General features: G+C 38.7%; 1 protein-coding gene across 1 annotated transcript; it reads left to right on the forward strand.

Annotated features, from left to right (window-relative positions):
• The first annotated feature begins 363 nt into the window (after positions 1–363).
• Positions 364–19369, forward strand: RPS6KB1 (ribosomal protein S6 kinase B1). The gene is made up of 15 exons (XM_065418080.1): positions 364–446; positions 4354–4403; positions 5763–5883; positions 6209–6277; positions 6725–6872; positions 7373–7430; positions 8439–8539; positions 9842–9932; positions 10139–10229; positions 10872–10979; positions 11599–11661; positions 13737–13814; positions 15650–15757; positions 17243–17355; positions 17932–19369. Exons 1-15 carry the CDS (start codon positions 375–377, stop codon positions 18167–18169), a joined length of 1509 nt encoding a protein of 502 aa, XP_065274152.1. The 5' UTR covers positions 364–374; the 3' UTR covers positions 18170–19369.
• Positions 19370–21309: the final 1940 nt, after the last annotated feature.

Genomic DNA, 21309 nt, shown 5'->3' on the forward strand with positions numbered 1-21309 from the left:
AGTGGTGGAGGCTTCAGTGAACGTCATACGCATGCACCGAGCCGAGAAGCTTCAGTCTGCAGTCTGCGCATGCTCGATGCCAGTAAATCTAGCGGCCGAGTGAGCTTTGCGCATGCTCAGTATGAGCCCCAACTGAGGTCGCACGCCATGGTGCGTTCTACGCATGTTCAGTGTGGTCCCTTGCGGTCACCGGGTTGGGTCGTGCGCCTGCGCCGTAGACGGAGTCAGGGCGGGGGCGCAGCCGCGCTGAAGCCTGGCAGCCGGCGATGGCGGCCGTGGCGGCGTTAGGGGCTGCGGGCCCATGAGGCGGCCCAGGCCCCGCGGACTCAGCACAGCGCGGAAGGGGCGGCGGAGGCGCTGCTCGCATCCAGGCCATGGCGGGCGTGTTCGACATTGACCTGGACCAGCCCGAAGACGCGGGTTCGGACGAGGAGTTGGAGGAGGGGGTGAGAGGGGGGAGCCTGAGCCGGCGAGGGGCTGAGAGGGAGTGGGCCTCGCCAGGGGTAGGGCGGGGGGGGCCGGCCCAGTCCGGTGAGCGGCCCGACCTGGGCTCCGAGGGGGAGACCCACCCGGTCGGGCGACGGGCTTGGAGACGGGTCCGCTCCGGTGAGGGGCCCGATGCGCTGAGGAGGCTGACGGGGGCCGGCCTAGCGAGCGGGAGAGGAGGGGCGGCCTGGTGAGGGAGCGAGGTGTCCTGGCTGGGTGAGCTGCTGCCTGCTTCTGTGGCAGTTGCACCACCCATCGCGGGTGGCACCGCTCTGGGGGTGGGCGACGCGTCCCCCGACGTTAGCCCTAGGCAGTTACTGCTTGGGTAGCGGTTTGTTTTAACGCCGATGTGCCCCACTCAGGCGACACGTTCCTTTCCCCCTTCATATTTGGTGGTTTCCCCCCCCGCCTGGCTTTTGAGGTGACGGCTGAGACCTGCACACGGCTGCTGCGGGGCATTTATAGCAGGAGGCATATCTGTCCTGTGCTTGGACTTTGTAGTTATAAAACTTCCCCATAGCGTAGAACTCAATCTGGTACTAAAGATAATAAATTTGAATTGGATCAAATCTTAAGTAACTAGGATTTCTTTTCCTAAGCATAGATTTATTGATCTAAGAATTGTCAGTGATTGCCTACTAGCTGACTTACCATAATATGCCAGGCTAAATTTGAGGATGATTTTATGTGTGAATGAGTGGGTTGTTTTACCTTTTCTAGAATATAATTAAAAGAAAACACAACCCAGAACTACTTATTTTCAGTTCAAAATAGTTTGACATAAGTGTCCCACACATTAGATCAGCCCAGAAATGCTAATCTATATTGGAAAATTTATAATCATCACTTCTGTGCTAACATCTAAAGTCAGAGATGGCATGGTATTTACCAGAGGTGGTTTTTACTATCCTGGGGAAAACTAATTAGTCCCAGTTTAAGGCATTTTCTGCTTTAAAAACTATTTTGTTAATGCATACCATATTACACTTATTGTTTGTTAGGTATTCAAATTGTGGTTATATAAGGCAGTATATTCATAGATTAATTCAGAGTTTTACAAATAAAAAGTAAAACTGCAGTGGTTGTAATAGTAAATATGTAATTATAACACTGAACATCTGAATGTCTGTATTTTGGTTCAATATTTTCTTAAGGAAGTCATACATGTCATGACTCATTTCAGTTTTCAATATTGTATAGACAAAAGTCAAAAACATTTGGTTATATGAAAACTGCAATAATGCAGAGTTGTAGGTTTGAAGCCTTAAGCAGTTAGTGGATGTATCCAGAGTTTGACAAGATTTGTTCCTGAACTTGCTGGACACTGATGCAATTAGTTTTTACCAGTTTTCTGGTTTAAACCGGGTTTAAGATGGTATTTATCAGTGCTGTGGCCAAACTTCTTTTCTCCAGGGAATTGTCAATCCTGTCTAAAGTGCACAGGCATTGAACTGTAAAAAGTTTATAGTGAATACCAGGTACAGAAGAGTGATGAATGTTACAGCCTCTCCAAAATAAACTGAGCGCCTCACCTTATGTCAAGCTCCTATTACCTTGTCAATCTGATGTTGCTCTTGATCTTGTGTCTTTAGGGTTGTACCATTACAGTCTGAAACCAGCCATTGCTTACAGTATTTTTACACAGCTTATTTGGTGTCCATCAGTGTCAATAGTTTAAAAACAGTACAGACATTATTTTGCTGGCTCACTGTAGCCAATATAATTTCTCAACTTTAAAGAAGAGACCCTGGGAGCAACATCAGTGACCAACAAAATGCCTGGCTAAAAATGTCCCTCAGATCACACCTTGAAGGCTGCCAACAGTCTCAGATGGTCCATGGAAGTGAGCAAATTGCGGTCCTAGAGTTCCCAAAAGTTCAACCCTAAGGACTGAGAGTCAGAGAATCCTAACTCATCAACCATTATGACTGTACTCTCCCATAAATGTGGGTAATATTTGCAGCACAATTTCCGTTAGAGTTAATGCCCATTAACAAGCAAACTTGGCTCTCGGGCAGGATGAACAAACTAGTGGGACAATCAAATTCAGTTCATGACTACTCTCACTTTCAGTGTTAGTAACACTAGAAGGGGAAAAAAGCAATAAAATAAGGCTTTTGAGCAATAAAGAGTAGAGTTACTGTAGACGTAGTATATTTAAAGCAAAACATAGAACCAAAGAGGAGAACACAATAGCAAATAATTTGAGGGTGGAGGATCAACAGGAAAGCATGAGCTTTACTGAAAGCTACCTCCAGGTGGCATAGTGCGTAACTCTGAGGAACAGAAACACATCTCTGAACTGAGAGTTTGAAATCATCAAACTGAATGTGAGCTGGATGTGAAGCTACATTAGACTAGGTAATACTGCAGCTGGAAAGTTTTCACTCCAAAAAGCTATCATGGCAGGAACAAGAACAAGTGCTGTTACAGGTGTGCCTACAGATACGGCTAACCTAGGAAATGAAATTGCCACAAGACTACTTCTGACTAGGGAGATTGCAATTAAGCCACAGTTCTTGGTTGCCACAGAGTTTTATTGAATATAACAGCAGCTTTAATATTTCTCTCATCTGTAAGAAAGTCAAATGACAGTAAATGCAAACCAAAGTGAGACTGTCCAGCTAGAATACCACTAGTCTTCAAATGCTTGGTTGTCTGAGATGACAAGAAGGAAGACCCGTGGCTTCTTGAATGAAAAACAGATTTAAAAAAAACTTTTAAAAAACAAGTGTAATGCTGATGAAAATGAGACTTGGAAAATGAAAGCCTCTGTTTACAGAACAAGACCAGTGTGGCTGGCAGTATAACATGCTTTCCTAACTTGAATCACGGTATGATTGTCAAATAATTGCGGCTGAGTTGCAGACAAGGCATGGAAAAGTAATAATGGACCATTATTATTTGCGGTAATTTGGAAAAGCCAGAGAAGACCTATTTGTTTAAGAAAAATTTGCTAGTGCAATATAAACACTCAAGTCTTGTTATGCTTGCTAATTTTTTTGATAACCAGACATTTTGCTGCAACTATATTACAGTAATTAATGCGCAGGGTTGACAACAGGAGCCCCACTACTATCAGCTTGGATAAATGGGGAAAGTACTGTACTAATGGGGGGGAAAAGTGTATGGCAAACCTCAAAATGTATGCAAAATTGTGGACTGTGCAAAGTAAGCTAATTAAAATCAGAATTGCAGTGGAAGCCTAATATTGCGGGATGCACAATATCGTGAATTACATAGGGCCTTACTTATTGAATATTTTACAATGTAAAAATGAAAACTGCAACTTTCAGACCTTTGTATGGCTTCCTTTCCCTAATTCTTTAGAATTTCACAGTTAATTCACTATATCTGTTTCCAGTTCCTTTAGTCATCTGGTTCCACAATAAGTCAGATTCTTTAGGGGAAACCTTTGTACAGGATAGCCATTATATGTATGAGTCCTGTTCACCAAATTCTTACATGAACGCAGGTGTAAAAATAAAAATTTAAAAGCCACTGCATTTTTACAAGATTTATCTGGAGTTGGATTCATTGCTGCGTGTACAAACATAATCAGATAACTGCAGTTAGCTAAAAAGTAGTGGGTTCACCTGCTGTAGTTGTGGGATCCTTGGGAATTTTGCAACTTTTCTGCAGAACTCTGTAAATGTTTTGTGAAAGCCTATAATACAAATTGCTTCCTTCTGATAATTTATTGCATATGACTTCTTAGCCAGTTTAACAAATTTTAGAGCTAAATCAGTCAGACCGTGACATGTTTTTGTTTTTTAAACAAAGCTTACTGTTAGTACTCACTGTTTTTGTTTACAGTTATGGTGTTATTGTAGTGACTTTTTTAAACTTTCTCCCCCTCCATCCCAGGGTCAGTTAAGTGAAAGCATGGACCATGGAGGAGTTGGCCAATATGAAATGTAAGTTCCTATTAGAAAACATTTCTGTAATATTCATGATAACTACAAATAGTTTTTCTCGAATTTAATAGAAAAGTTAATTAAATTAATTCAAGTTTTATAGCTATATCTTGTAACAAAAGAATTCTATGGGGAAATTGGCAACAATCTGCAGTGTCTTACGTTTTGTATCTTACTTGTCCCTATACTTTTACTTTATTTGAATACTATTTGTAATCAGGCTCATTCCGATATAATAAATGTTGTTAATATAGTGCACTTTTATAAAACCCAATTTATCAAGAGATTGCAGAGGACTTCATACTCCTTAAGCTCCTGAATATGCATTTAAACATGGCTTTTCCTGGAAGGTGCTATAACATGCGTTCCTAACCAGTATATGTCAAGCCTAATCTTGTTTTTAAAAAACTAATTATAAACTCCATTATAGGCTACATCGATTTATTACTTTTCTGGGGGGAAAAGTTTAAAAACTATCGTACTTTGGTTTGAACAATTTCACTGTATGAAATCTTGCAGCCCCCCGTGAAGTGGTAGATATTATCTCCATTTTACAGAAGGTTCTGACAATGATGGCGAGGTTCTGGTGTTTGCAAGTTCACATAGCAAACCAGTGGCAGATAGGTGAATAGAATTCAGGAGTTCTGACTTCAAGTCTTCTAGAAAACATTGCTGCCCTTAAGTCTCATTAAAACTATCTTGGTTGCTTAGGGGCTAAGTCTGAAAATGCATCATGTTGGAAGACTCAGTGAGAACATGGTAGTGACACAGCTAAAACACAATTCAATCTTGTCAGCATAGACAGGACCAAACTGTGTTACTGACATATACTTTGCAGGGTTTAGCATAATTTAGAAACATCATTAAGTATTGGGTTAATCCTCTACTTTAGCAAGATTGAACCATATTTTAGCTTACCTTACTATTTTTGCAAGGTAGTAAGACTTTCATCGTGTAAATATGACCCTACAAATCACACCTGGGAGTCCTGTAACTTTTAATGGAATTTATAAACCTAATTTTTATTTTAAGGGTAGCAGCAATGCTCCTCAATTAACTTAATTGCCAAAGGTTCCTGTTTCAGTCGTCAGAACATGTACACTTTTATAAAATGTCATTTCAGGAAATGCATGACTCTGTGAATCCTAGGAACTTTCCAAATTTCTGCATGATGCAAGCTGCCACTCATCGCTATACATACACATTAATAGAATTCCTGGTGTTACAATTCTGGACATCTCCTAAGCACACTGTCAGTTGTGCCAGTGAATATAATGTGCTTTCTGCAGAGAAATTTGCCTGATTATTCTTTCTTTAACTTGAGTTCATTTTGTAATACACTGTGTTGTCTTTATTCAGTGGCATGGAACATTGTGAAAAATTTGAGATTTCGGAAACTAGTGTAAACAGAGGTCCAGAAAAGATCCGACCAGAATGCTTTGAGTTACTACGTGTACTTGGCAAAGGTGGTTATGGAAAGGTACAAAATCTTCATCTTGGAAAATCCATTATCCATCACACTGGAGGCAATGAAAGAATTGTCTTGTTGGCTCCCTGTTATATGTCCTATGTTTCCAGAAAAATTCTGCCTTTCCAGAGGCAACAATGAGCTGATGCAGACCAGTGTCCAGTATGAAATCACCATTCTTTTTTATTGGCAATGCATTTGATCAAAATTGACTTCAGTGATTGTGATCAGTTGCACAACTTTATCACCAGTTGGTAATAGAAGAATTTAAAGTATATATTAGAATTCTAACTGCCACTGTGACTTGTAAGCAATTTATTTACTTTTTGTACCATAGGTTTTTCAAGTACGAAAAGTAACAGGAGCAAATATTGGAAAAATTTTTGCCATGAAAGTTCTTAAAAAGGTAACTTGGTCTTCACTTTTGGCTGGTTTCCAATCCAACAAAGGTGGTTTTTATTGGTCCCCTTTGCAATGTAATTATTATATAATAATTGTTCTAATGTGCCAAGATTGAACATTTGTCATTAATGTATTAAAATTAATCTTTACGTCCATTTAAAATTGAAATATGTATTATCACATTTTCTCTAACATCTATTGTGTGGTCCTAGACAATTGGTCTCTCTGTTTTTAATTAATTTAAAAACATGAGTGTGATTTCATATTTAACAATAATGCAAGAACAACTAAGCAGTTTTTTTATCATGTTGCTGACTCAGAGTGTTGTTGTGACAATTATGTGGAGAATGTGGAGACTTCTGTAAATTGGGAATAGAACTCTAGGTAGAATTCTGCCTCATTTAGGAATCCCATGTTCTTTGCTCTCATGTCATTTTTCTTTGTTCTGTAGGCAATGATTGTAAGGAATGCAAAAGATACAGCACACACAAAAGCTGAGCGTAATATCCTGGAGGAAGTGAAGCATCCCTTCATTGTAGATTTAATTTATGCCTTTCAGACTGGTGGAAAACTCTACCTCATCCTTGAGTATCTCAGTGGTCAGTATATTTAATTCTGCTATACAGGAGATTTTCAGTATCCTTTATTTAATCTAGAATCTGAAAAGTTCTTATTTTTCCCCTTTATAAAATCCCAGCTAAGCACTCATAGTTGACTTAAATTATTCTGCACATTTTCATAATTAATGTGAAACCTATAACTCAATCTATATAAACTGCATAACAAAACTGATGTTAAGAATATCTTACAGGGAAGTAAAGGAGGGGGAATTTCTAATTATCATATACCAGGAATTCTGTCTCCAGGGTCCTCTGACTCCTAATTGATACTTCCTGTATTAAGTGAATATTCACCCGCTCTTCACGCATTTTTAATCCAGGGTTGTTATAGTCTTCTGCAGAGCATAATTCCATCATCTATCCTTTGATAAGGGAATGTGTAGTTCTTTAATTATGATTAGAAATGAAAAATGTATTTTCAGTAGCAGTGTAACAGAAATATGGATTCTTGCTTCTAACATCTTATTTTCCCCTTGTAGGAGGAGAACTATTTATGCAGTTAGAGCGAGAAGGAATTTTTATGGAAGACACAGCCTGGTATGTGAAACAAAATTGGCACTTTTGTGGCTTAGTAGAATTCAAGAGAGAAACATACAACTGTATTTTAATAATCTAGTTTAGTGAGCTACGCAGTTCAATGAGTCTTTCTTGGAGGTGGTGGCTATTCCGTATATCTTACTCTGCTGAATCTCTGACCAGCTAGTGTTGGAATGGCATTAGTCTGTGAGAAGGTTCACTGCCCACCCTATTGAAGGTTGTCATTATATTCTACTGGAACTTAGGCATGTGCCTGCAGAGGGGATGCATTTGAGTTGGTGGGGAATGGCAGCCTACACCTGAAGGTACCTTTCTAGGTACCTTCTGCATGAAAGAAATGTTCAAAACCTTGCGTAAAAGTTTGTAGCTTCTGTTGACTGCAGTTCACTTTTAGAAGTGGTGTAATTACTGTATTTATCCTACTTTTTCTGAGCACATATGTGAAGAAAGAACTGGACTTCTGTGTAAATGATCATTCTGCTTAGAGAGCCTTTTCAGTAGCTACATTTCACACCTGACCTAGGTAAATGAAGTGCACTTTCTTGATTTGGCTTTACACAGCACACAAGAGGGGATGATAGCTCCATCTTCCCACAACGTATGCTGTGAGTGTTTTGGAACAGCTCAGATGTACATATAGGATTGCAGCTGTATGCTACAGAGAGCACTGCAGCGCAGAGCTTTCCTCTTCCTTCCCAGAACAGGGCATCAGTTTAGAGCCAGACTTAATGACTAGCAAATTCAGATCGCAACAAAAATATTCAAGACAGAGTAACTACTAAGCAAATTAACCTAATGCTGATGGTGTAATTTTGTTGTTCCATTGTGTCCCTATGCTCTTTGGCAAATAAACCTCAATAGCATAATCTACTAATTTATTCTGTGATGCACATCTAACTATACTTTCAAGGAATCATTGCTGTGTACTAGCAAGTATAATTGTTTTAGTGCTTAAGATGCTTTGTGTGGTTGAATGAGTTTAATTGTATCAAATCCCTTTTGTTTCAGCTTTTACTTGGCAGAGATCTCAATGGCTTTGGGGCACTTACATCAAAAAGGAATCATCTATCGAGATCTGAAGCCGGAAAATATCATGCTTAATCGTCAAGGTGGAAATATAGTAAACAATTGTGTAGCCAATAATCCTCTCAAAATCCTTTCTCACAGGTCACAGCATAATATAAAATTACCTCAGAAAACTGTTACTACTGTTATCCTTCTTTTTTCCTGATACACCCATACAAGTAGCTGCCATTTGCTAACCTCTAGTCATGGCATGGCGTTCGTTGTAGTAGTTACAGCACTTTAGTACTGGAAGTGGCAGAACAAATTGGTCAGGAAGGGGCAAGAGACTTTTAGAGTAAACCCACTGAAGACTTTTCTATTCATTAGTGGGATATTCTCATGCAGCTGAGTCATCTATGCATGATATCTAAATTCAAACCTGCTCTGTAATTTTCATGTTTACAAATAACTATGCTAATACTGATGATGTAGCTTTTTAAAAGGAAACAATTAAAAAAAACCTGTCACTTTACTTGATCGTAGCAGCAAGTTCAAAGCTCTGTGTGTGTTGAGCCTGCAGCACTATTGATTAGTGCCAGCAAATTCTAGCATTAAAGAGCTAAAAGACTACTTTTAAGCAAGGTGTTCACTGACTGTGAATGTTTACTAGTGCATAGTGGTTCTGGAGAGTGAAAGTTATAAATTAGAAATGAATTGTGACACTGATTTTGGTTTCTAAATTCTGGAGTAAGCATAAGACTAGGTGACTTGATTTCATCTCGGCAGCAGTGCAGTCTTTTAGAGATATATTGTTTGCATATATGTAAAAAAGTAGTATATGATTAATAAAAAAAACTTACTGCATTGTGCAAATAATCAACAACTTGATTCTGTATGAATGGGAATAAGCTCATATAAAAGCAGTCAGGAGGCTGCTACTTAGATCTATCTGTTTCTTTGTGCCTAACTAGTAGAAGGGTTGCAATAAGATGTGAACAATTAGTTTATTGTGAGTTTCTACAGGTCTAAGTAATGAGAACAGAACATGAAGAACCCATTTTTTTTTCATGGCTTTGAGATTCTGAGATTTGAGGTGGCTTTGCTGTGTTTTTGTTCCTCTCCACTGAATGACCACCCTTTTTCATGCAAAAATAAGCCTGTATCTTCATTAACTATAGTTCAAAGATTTTTTTAAATGACTAAGTCATTTTTCAATCTTATCAGATCAATAGAAGAAGACTCTGATGCCTACTGGGAAGAGTCCTGTTTTGTTACTATAGACAATAGACATATTTGCACTGTCCATTTTATAAATTACATTTATGTTGAGTTGCTGATATGCATGTAATGCCATTTCAGAATTTGGAGTGATTTTAGAATTAGATGTTTTCTTTTATTTCTTTCAGGTCATGTAAAACTAACAGACTTCGGACTATGTAAAGAATCTATTCATGATGGAACAGTCACACACACTTTCTGTGGAACAATAGAATACATGTGAGCTGCATGATGAAACAGAAAAGTATTACTCTGGTCTGGGGGTAATGGCTAAATTTTACCTTTTTTAACTGATGGTTCAATATGTCCAGTTATTTATGGAACTTTCAGATTATAAATGTGGATTATGTTTAAAAACTTGAAACCTGAGCCGTAATTGAGTATTTAATAAAATACTTCCATATTTCTAATTTTTCTTATTCTAGGGCCCCTGAAATCTTGATGAGAAGTGGGCATAATCGTGCTGTGGACTGGTGGAGTTTGGGGGCATTGATGTATGACATGCTGACTGGAGCAGTAGGTGCACAGTTAAAAACTGCATACATTTTATTCTACATCACTAATCACTGAAGTTCGTTGGATCATTCAGGTGTAGGCATAGATAGATATGTATGTACTTATATCAGCTGCTGGTAAGAAACCTAACTAAAAAAATGGCTAAACCTTTTTAACCATGGTCTTGGGCTGTTCTGTAATAGCCCAAGCAAATATTTGGAAGTCACATTTGAAGCAATTATAACCCTGTTTCACAAGTGGCTGAAACTAGCCCTGTTCCATATATGCAAATGAAGAGAGCGGAACAGGTATTTGTTAATTACTGTGGGTCACAAGTTAATTTCAATGGGGTCGCCTAGGCAGGGCCGGCATTAGACTCTGAGGGGCCAAAGGCAGAAAGCTGAAGCCTGAACCCCGCTGTGCAGGGCTGAAGCCAAAGCAACTTAGTTTCACAGGCCCCCTATGGCATGGGGCCCCATGCAATTGCCCTGCTTGCAATGCATTTTTTATTTAAAATATTAACTATTCTGGAGTAACACTGGGCACTGGGGTCACGTGGTAATTTTTGTTGTCAGGAGCAGGGTTGCAGTGCAATGAAGTTAGAGAACGACTGTGCTAGAGTTTTTCACATGGTTTTCTTCACACTGCAATGATGTTTTTCAGCCCCCGTTCACTGGGGAGAACCGAAAGAAAACCATTGACAAGATTCTCAAATGTAAACTCAACTTGCCTCCCTACCTCACGCAAGAAGCCAGAGATCTGCTTAAAAAGGTAAAGTTTTAATTAATGTTAAACCTACATGTATATGCAGATATTAGAAACATACTGATCAATATTGCTGTACTGCTTTTTCCCAGGTGAATCCTAGTGCTACTATATTTCAATCAACGTAATCTTTTAATGGAGCTCGGTTCTGTCTTCAAGTTGCATGAGGCAGAAAATAATGCTTTGTTTGAGAAAACAATTCTAAAGTTGTTTGTTCTGAGAACTGCCTTAAGATTGTTAACAGAGACAATGTGGGTGAGATAATGTCTTTTTTTGGACCAACTTTTGTTGGAGAGAGAGACAAGCTTTCGAGCTTACACAGCGCTCTTCTTCTGTGTAAGCTCAAAAGCCTCTCTCTCTCCAACAGAAGTGGTCCAATAAGAGAGATTATCTTACCCACCTTGTCTCTAGTATTCTGGGACCAGCATGGCTACAACAGCACACATACAATAATGGAAGATATTAAAATTGTAATTTCATTGTACAGTAACTACTACGTGGTTAGTTCAAATAATATTTAACACAGATGTAAAGTGTTTCTATTAATGATTTTTAGTAGAAATACTCTTCAAAAATTGTTTAACCATTTCAATAAATTATTTCCTTGGTGTTTTTCTCCTCTAAGCTGCTAAAAAGAAATGCTGCCTCACGTCTAGGAGCTGGTTCTGGAGATGCTGGAGAAGTTCAGGTAGATCTTGTTTAATTTCTCTTGATTATCTTATTTAGAAACAAGATTCAAGGATAGTCCAAGAAGAATAGACATGGTAGAATGTCATTCTCTGAAGCACAGTGAGAGCAGAGGCAGGGATTTAGACAAAGAGTCAAATGTTTCCTCTGAGGAATTTAAGGAAGGGTTAGATAGATATCTAAGGGCTAGTCTACACTTACCGGGTATTTCGACGGCTGCGGATCGAAGTTCCGAGTTCGATTTATCACGTCTGGTGTGGACGCGATAAATCGAACCAGGAAGTGATCCCCGTCGACTGCGGTACTCCAGCTAGACGAGAGGAGTACCGCGAAGTCGACGGGGGAGCCTGCCTGCCGCGTGTGGACCGCGGTAAGTTCGAAGTAAGGTATGTCGAATTCAGCTACGTTATTCACGTAGCTGAATTTGCGTACCTTACTTCGACTTGGGGGGTAAGTGTAGACCAGGCCTAAGTAATAAAGGGCTCAAGGAAACAGTTAGTGGGGTGAAGGATGGGGTCCTGAGGATTTAATTGCTCTCCTCCCCCTCAATTTTTTTTCGCTTTCCTACATCCCATGTCCCCCTTTCTTTATCAGTTACTCAGTGAACAAATTGATACATTGTGGTATTCTAGTGGGTTGGTGAATAACCAACACAGGCATTTGGGGTTGAGTGTCTTTCAGGAAAGATGTTACATTTTGCACTCCTAATGTGAAACAGATGTAACTCAATTATTTCATCTACTACAAAATTATTTAAAGCTTGTCCCAGGCCTACACAGGTTGGGTTTTGTGGCTATATTTAAACATCTCCTGTACAACTCATGTCATTCCATATTTTAATAGTTCTATGGTTAATTGTCAGTTTTTATGACATTGCTATTAGAAATTCATCTGAAATACTTTCAAGAGATGTAGATGTGCGTGGCACATCACCTAGATTGGTAATATGGAGTTAATTTCTTCTGTAACTTTAACAGATCAGAAACTAAAAGAATAATGAGCAAAACAAAAGCCTACATATGCATAAAAGTGACAATAGGCATAATGTGCAGAATAGCAATATTTCACCATTCCCAGCAAGTTATAGCAGAAGATAAGATATCAGGTACTGAGAAGCTCTCACAAATCATTGTCAGTCATCCTTATGTTCTAAAGGATGGCAAATTTCCCCAAATTTCTCTATTTAGAAAGCAACAAAGAGTCCTGTGGCACCTTAAAGACTAACAGACGTATTGGAGCATAAGCTTTCGTGGGTGAATACCCACTTTGTCGGATATTCACCCACGAAAGCTTATGCTCCAATAGGTCTGTTAGTCTATAAGGTGCCACAGGACTCTTAGTCTGGATCTGTAGAAAGCAACAAACACGGCTACCCCTCTGATACTTGACTTTATTTAGAAAGTGTCACTTTCTAAAAAGCCAATACATCTGCCATACATACAGACCAGTCTTTGGTTGTGGTAGTAGATTTTTGCATCTATAAAGTTAAATACATTTGGCACGTAATATCCCTAAGAAGCTCATGTGTACTATCACATTGAAATCATAAACAATCGAGTGACCGTGGTATTACTGCATCTCATACATTTTCAGTCAATAGAATGACATCAGATTTGATGTGTAGGCAAATGAAATTCCCAGTCATTTTCTTTTAATCCACTATTTCACTGCTAGTGACGAATGTACATAATGAAGAACTGTGAATTTAGAACTATTTTGCTAGGTTGAGGCAGTCTCATGAGGAAATCCTGATACAATCACACATTTTACTGAAAGTTTATATTTAAGAATTTTCCAGTGACAATTTTAAGCTATTTGTGACTATTCTAATAGAGCACTGTAGGACAAATAATAGATGCTGCACTTGAAGTATTTACAGTTTTAGAAGGAAAGGAGCCCAAAGTTGAGGTCTGAAGAGACCTAGCTTCTTATTCCTCAGATATTCTCATCTTAGCGGTTGCTTTGTGAACATTAGAAAATATAGTTCATTTTCCTATCTACAAGGTCAACAAATATCCATTCTTAATTTCTGCCAGGAAGACCAATTATGTTTTTCATTCTTGTGAATTTTCTTAGGCTCACCCTTTCTTCAGACACATTAACTGGGAAGAGCTGCTAGCTCGGAAGGTGGAACCTCCCTTTAAACCATTATTGGTACGTACCGGGAATACAGTAAATTGTTTGTTCCTTGTATGCCTTTTAGCAGCAGTTCTCAAACTTTGACTTACCATATTGGATCTAAAATTCAAAAGTACTTGTCATGCTACCTTTGTAACTACTCAGTTATAATGGATTTATACTCTGATAAACTGACCCATATATCATAGTTTGAGAACCTCTGCTCATAGTACTGTAAAAGCTGCACACTTAATTGAAACAACTTCAGTTACTGGTACTCCTGTCCCCACTCCACTCCAGGCCCACCTCTTCCCGCCCCCACTCCACCTCCTCTCTGGAGCAGCTGCATCCCCGCTCCTTCCTGGAGAGGCAACGCTTCCCTGCTCCTTTCCCTCCCTCCTAGAAAGTCCTAAGCGCTGCCAAACAGCTGTTTGGCGATGGGGGAAGCGCTGGGAGGGAGGTGGAGAAGAGGAACTTCTGCAATGCTCCCTTGTAAAGTCGCTGCCCTTCCACAGACTCTTACAAGCAGTGGACAGAGCAGGCAGCGAAACAACGTTATAAGGGAGCATTGCACAACTTTAAACGAGCATGTTCCCTAATTGAGCAGCAATGTAACTTTGAAACAACGTTAAGCGGGAGGATGTTAAGTGAGGAGTTACTGTACAGAGTCAGTGTAGACTCTTAATTCTTAAAAAGCAACAGAGGGTCCTGTGGCACCTTAAAACTATCTTTTAGTCTTAAAGGTGCCACAGGACCCTCTGTTGCTTTTTACAGATTCAGACTAACACGGCTACCCCTCTGATTCTTAATTCTTAGTTTTACTGATTATTTTCCATTAATCCCAGAGTGTGGAAGAAGTGGAGCAGTTCCATTTCAATTTTACATCCTCTTATTTGTAACCTTCTGGCTATACAGACTCAGAGGTGCAATTCTTACTTCTGAATTTGTTTCTAAGCATCAAACATGCAGCCAATACTTGACTGAAACTAAAATTTTAAATAGTCACTCAGTAAAATGTGAATCAAGTCACTTTATTCAACATCTTGAGTGTTACTTCACTAATATTTATCTTGCACTTAGTTTTACAAGCATCATTTAACTTTAATCTTAATATGGCAATATTGTTAATAAGGCCCAAGTCCCTAATCTATTGGACTGCAGTTCAAAAAAAGGCTCATATTTATGAAAATGTCACCTGTACAAGATGACTGAACTTGCATCTTATAACTTTAGCAAACTGCAGAATTTGCTGATCAGTTATACTAACCAGATTGTTAAAGTAAGGCAAGATCTCTGTATAATTGTGAAGCTAAATTTTTCAACAATCATTCAGGGATCTGTGAGAAGACATAAATTGGGAGAACTGCCATTGGAAAAATCTGTTCAATTCCTCAGCTGAACAATAGACAGTTACTTGGTAGTCATTTTTTCAATTAATGCTTTCTGTCCTTAGCAAGACAAGCATTTTTGCTTCTATGAAAATGTGCTGGATTATTTAGTGTGTGAAATTCCAGTAGACTAACTGGTGTAACTTCTATACTGAGAGTGACCCAGTGTTTAGTTCTCACAAGAAACTGGCATTTGTTTCTGTTGTAATTTGAGATTATTTTAAAGGCATCTTTTTAATTTTGTGTTCCTTTTTGATCCATAATTCTTGCCCCTCCCCCTTGCCTTTATTTCTCAGTGTCAGTGCCCATAGTGACCTCCCACTGGCAACGGCAGGATTCCGACTCCTCTCCAAGGTTTTACTACAGCAGAGCTCTGCCAAAAACCTATGGGATGAACTCCATCCAGAGGCTTCACTGACTCACCGCTAAGCCATTTGGTTGATATCTGTATTATAAACCCTTAATCATTTTGTTTTTGCAAAGCAATCCGAAGAGGATGTGAGCCAGTTTGATTCAAAGTTTACACGTCAGACACCTGTTGATAGCCCAGATGACTCAACTCTCAGTGAAAGTGCCAACCGGGTCTTCCTGGTAAGTGAGCCAGGGATCTGTGTGTGTTGACTTTGGAGAGATACATTGTGTTCTTGTTTGGAAATGGTATAGCACATTTCAGGTGAATTCCTTCCATCTCTGGAAAGAAAAGGTTGAATCTTACCACTTATAAGAGTGACAACTATTTGTGTCAGACAAGTTCTAATACATCAAAATTTTAAATATATTACTCCTTGCAAAAGGGTAGCTTCTTTTTGGCCATTTTGCCTTGTAACATTTGATATTTACTTAGGCTGGGTTACAGCCTCATTTTTACACAGGACGATAAGATTCTAGATTTTAGAAAGGGAATCTTGTTCACATTTTGTAGTAAAATGGAGACTAATTCTAAATTGCAGTAGGAGCGAAATTGCTTATTACTTCAGTAGGAATGCAGAGAGAACTATGTCCAAAGTGGTTACAGTGTAGATCAAAATTACGTTGTCTTTGAGCTTTGCTTATATGGATCTATAATCTGAACAGCAATGTCTGGGCTGCCCAAGCACGCTGCCTATATCCGTTGAGGGGGATTACACTTGCATTCCCCACCTAAGGAATTAAGGAGTCGTAGTAGCAGCCATTCCTTAGGTCATTCTGCTGTCACTTTAGAGGACAGGATTAGAATTCAAAATGACCTTGACAAATTGGAGAATTGGTCTGAATTCAACAAGTTGAAATTCAGTAAAGACAAGTCCAAAGTATTACACTTAGGAAGGAAAAATCAAATGCACAATTACAAAGTGGGGAATAACTGGCTAGGCAGAATTACTTCTGGAAAAGATCTGGGGGTTCTAGTGGATTGCAAATTCAGTATGAGTCAGTGTGGTGTAGTTCTGAAAAAGGCTAATAGTATTCTGGTGTATATTAACAGAAGTGTTGTATGTAAGTCTCTGGAGGTAATTATCCCAGTCTGCTCAGCACTGGCGAGGCCTCAGGTGGAGTACTGTGTCCAGATCTGGGTGCCACACTTTAAGAAAGATGTGGACAAATTGGAACGAGTTTGGAAGAGAGTAACAAAAATGATAAAAGGTTTAGAAAACCTGACCTGTGAGGCAAGGTTGAAACTGGCCACATTTGGTCTTCAGAAAAGAAGACTGAGGGGAAACATGATAAGACTTCAAATATGTCAAGAGCTGTTACAAAGAGGATAGTGATCAATTGTTCTTCATGTCTATGTTCTTAATCTACAGCAAAAGACACTTAGGTTAGGATGTCTGGGTTAGGAAAATCTTTCTAGCTAGAAGGATAGTTAAGCCTTGGAATAGGATTCCAAGGGAGGTTGTGAAATCCCCATCATTGGAGGTTTTTAAGAAGAGGTTGGAGAAACACCTGTCAGGGATGGTCTGTGTGTACTTGGCCTACCTCAGTGCAGAGGGCTGGACTAGCAGACTTCTTGAGGTCCCTTCCGGCCTTACATTTCTGTGATTCCATGGTCCTAAATAAACCTTTCCTACCAATCACAATGAAATTATTCCTGTCTTTCAGGGTTTTACGTATGTGGCTCCATCCGTACTTGAAAGTGTAAAAGAGAAGTTTTCTTTTGAACCAAAAATTCGATCACCTCGCAGATTCATTGGCAGTCCAAGGACACCAGTCAGGTATTTTTTTTAACAATTTACTTTTCAGTGAGCAATTGTAAATGATCTCCATTAAAAACATTAAGAATATTACTTTTTTTTTTTTGGAAAGAGCTAGGGTGCTTATTTTTGAACCCAACATGCTTTCTGCACATTTTACAAGCACCTTCCCTGCAGGCAAGCTTATGTTTGGCAGCACAGGAAACACTGATCTGCCTGATACACATTATTGGTACATCCTGCCATTCTGGTGACTTCAATACACCATCCTCTAAAACTGCTGCTGGATCCTCTATATGTTCCTGTGCTGCTCATGATGAGAGTAGCGCAAAATCTCCCTTCTTCCACATACCTACAAGCATGTTACATGGTGAATGCCAAATGAGAAAAGTCTAGTGTCAGTGTGTCTAGTTTATAGTGAGTTTTGGTAGGAACTAGCCCAGATACATGCTTCTCTCAAACCAGGGAAGGGGAAGCAAAAACTAATAAACGCTTCAGAGAACAGGCATTTATGCTCCAATTCTTGCAGTGTGAAGGAAATGTCTTAGCATCGCATGTATCCTGAATGCTAAGTGTTTTATATTTTTTGTCTTAAAGCCCTGTAAAGTTCTCCCCTGGGGATTTCTGGGGAAGAGGTGCTTCAGCCAGTGCACCAAATACGCAGACACCTGTGGAATATCCAGTGGAGCCAAGTGGAATAGAACAAATGGATGTGACAGTTTGTGGCGAGGCCTCAGCACCACTTCCAATACGACAACCAAACTCTGGGCCATATAAAAAACAAGCCTTTCCCATGATTTCCAAACGGCCAGAGCACTTGCGCATGAATCTATGACAACACAACCTTTTTTTTTTTTTTTTAAACCTGTAAAGGTGGAAAAACAAAGAATGATGGACATAAGCCCCCTGCCAGTTGAAATGTGAGGGCTCATATGGTTTACTTTTTAAAAGTGACAGTATCAGAGTCATTGCACAGAACGACTTGGAAAGAAAAGAAAAACAAACAAATGGATTTTTTTCTATTAATCAATGGTGCATAAAAAAACTTAAGCAAAATGGTATTGCAGAACTCTAGGCACATCAGCTAACTGATTCCCAGTGACATCAACTCGCCTTATCAAGGATTTTTCAGGTTGATAGCTTGAAACTGACAGTATTAAGGGTAGGATGTTGCTCCAGAATCACTGTCTAGTCATGATTGTGTCAAGAAGGGTTAGCCCTTTCACTAGGCAGAGTGTGAAATGCCTATAATTCTTGCGTCTGAGGATTAATTAGCATGCAAGCTTGGTCCAGCTGTTTCCTACAATGGTGTGGAATCAAAGATGAAAGATAAACTTAACAATTGATGTTTCACGTGCAAACAACTTAATGAATTTTTTTTATATAAATATATATTTTTCAAATAGATTTTTTGATTCAGCTCATTATGGAAAGTATCCCAAAATTTAAAACAATTATTTGTTGGTGTGAAGAAAAGGTTGACTCAGTTAGTTTTTTCTTCTCCTGGTGAAACAGTATATTGGTAAAGGAATCATTGTTAATTACTTACATGGCTGTTGGGGGTAAGAGGAGGGAGAGAATTGTCTTATTTGCTTACCCAGCTAAAATATCTATATCATCTGTATTGCTAAAAAAACCAATCCTAATCAAATGGCAATGCTGCTATGTTCTAGGCTTAACTGGAAGCCATGGGCTGCACACATGTCCTGCATATTTCACCATTGTCTTTGGCAGACATTTCACTGGAAAAAATTGCCTTTCATTTGTATGCCAGTCATTTGGTTCAAGACAGCTGAACATGTTCAGATTCTTATCCATCTAAACAGGTCAGGATAAAATCCATCAGACGGCAAGGGTCAGGGAATGCATTGCCACAGTGAACATCTACAAGTTCAGCAAGTCATAAGTGAATAAAAGCTTTTCAACTAATGGGTAAGAATTAGAGGGATTTTTGTATGGTTTTTGTCTCACATTTCCACAAAAATTAAAGTAACTTTTCCCCTGTGCTGGGGCAACAAGTTTTCTGATTGTATTTAAAAAAAAAAAAAAAAAAGGAGAGAGAGAGAAAAAAGTATTGGCCTTTCAATGAATGTCTTCCACAGTGGGTCAGAACTTTAGCAACTTAATTTAGGAAACATGTTCTAAAGATACTATTTATGTTCTTGAAATTGTCATTAAATCTGTACAAATGATTTACAGGTACAAAGAATAAAAGAAAGGTAACTGTACCTTACTTAAATACTTCCTGCCTTAAAGAAAGCATTTCCATGAACATAGCTGGTGAAAGGGTTAATATCTGCAGAGCTTTACCCTAGTTAGAGTGCGTGTATGATGTGTGCGTGCGTGTGTAAATGATCATGCAACTGCATACAAGTCCTGTCACTTTTCGCTTGCCTCATGTTGCATTATCTTCAGTCTGACTGTGCAAAGTCTACTTCTGGTATTTCATAACAGTAGCGATCTCTTTATAAATTCTGCTTGCTCTGTGTATAGTGAATCTTCTTGAGCCATAGGATCCAAGCCATAAAACGCTCATAAGCACGTTGAATCCAGTCAGAGAGGCACCACCTTCTACAACTTGCAAGTCAGTAGGGTTGAATGAAATCTTATTAATCCCCCTATAAAATGCGAATATCAGTACTTGACTTTTTAATTTTCTTATGATTAGCAAAATTACTATTAGCAGTTTTCTTTCTGAGGAGCCTTTTGTGGTGGTCTGTTTTTCATTTTTATAAGGAAAATAAAGTTATGGTAACAATAAAGCTCCACGAGTTTGCCAGCACCGTCGGCACAAAAATTGTACTGGAAGAAGAGTGCCATTTTTCATTCTTTCATGGGGCCATTGGTGACATGTTGTGGAACTGAGATCATAACCCTCGTACTCTATACATATAAAGCACATTTGCAACAGGCATCACTTCAAGCAGTATCTGCTTTGTGCCACTTGTTATAGAGGTTTCCAAACATGTTTACTAAATATAGCAGAAGTGATATGAAAGACCAAAATCCAATGATTTTTTTTTTTTTAAAGCCAAACAATTATCTCTTGCTCCTGTTTACAAGTAACAATTGTGCTGTGGCTGGCTGGATATAATCATCCAATAGAATTGATTAGTGTGGCTGGCAAGAATGGCAAGAGTTGTTTGTCAGAGTTCATTGCTTAATTACATATCTAGTTTATTATTTTAAAAGTAAATTTCATGTACTATTAAAAATGTTTCATCGCCTAGACATGAGTCTAATACCCTACCATAACTGTGAAACTTTTGGAGTGTGACTCAGACAGCAAGCACACACTATGCAATATGGTTTATCCTGTATTTATTTGTAAAAATATCAGACATAGATCTTCTTTATATATATATATTAGTGTCAATATTAATAGTCATGAACTTTTAAGGGGAGTGGAGTTCTAACTCCTGTATAGCTACTTCAGACAAATGCTAGTATACAGAGTGCATTGAATATTGGAGAGCTTAACAAGTGCTTTTTTGTTCATTTCAAAAATTGTCTTAAATTTTTCTTTAGAGTATAGAATCTTATTTTTATTTTTTACAAGCTGTGCTTTTTTAATTATAATCACTGAAAATTTTGCTATCATTTGACTTTTATAGGATTTTTGTAGCATTACAAAAATATAGTAAAACTGAGGTTAATATCTGCTGTGGGTAACCATGTAAAAGTATTAAATCTTAAACTTGAACCAGATTCAGTTTTTTTTTACTAGATGTTAAATTAGAGGGCTATTTTGTTCTGCAGTTCATTCTAGAAACTATAAAGACTTATAGGTTGGCTGTGTTACCAGCATTTTTTTCTTTCCCATTTGATGTGGAACACTTTCAACACTTTCTCTATAGAAGGAGTGATACATACATACATTTGATTCCATTAATGTACTGAATTTTGTAATTTTGGGAATGCTGGAATAATTCCTACCGAGACTGTCTTAATTGTGCCATCTGACATTTGAATGTC

Source organism: Emys orbicularis, chromosome 17 (genome assembly GCF_028017835.1).
Source record: "Emys orbicularis isolate rEmyOrb1 chromosome 17, rEmyOrb1.hap1, whole genome shotgun sequence".
Taxonomy (NCBI): domain Eukaryota; kingdom Metazoa; phylum Chordata; order Testudines; family Emydidae; genus Emys; species Emys orbicularis.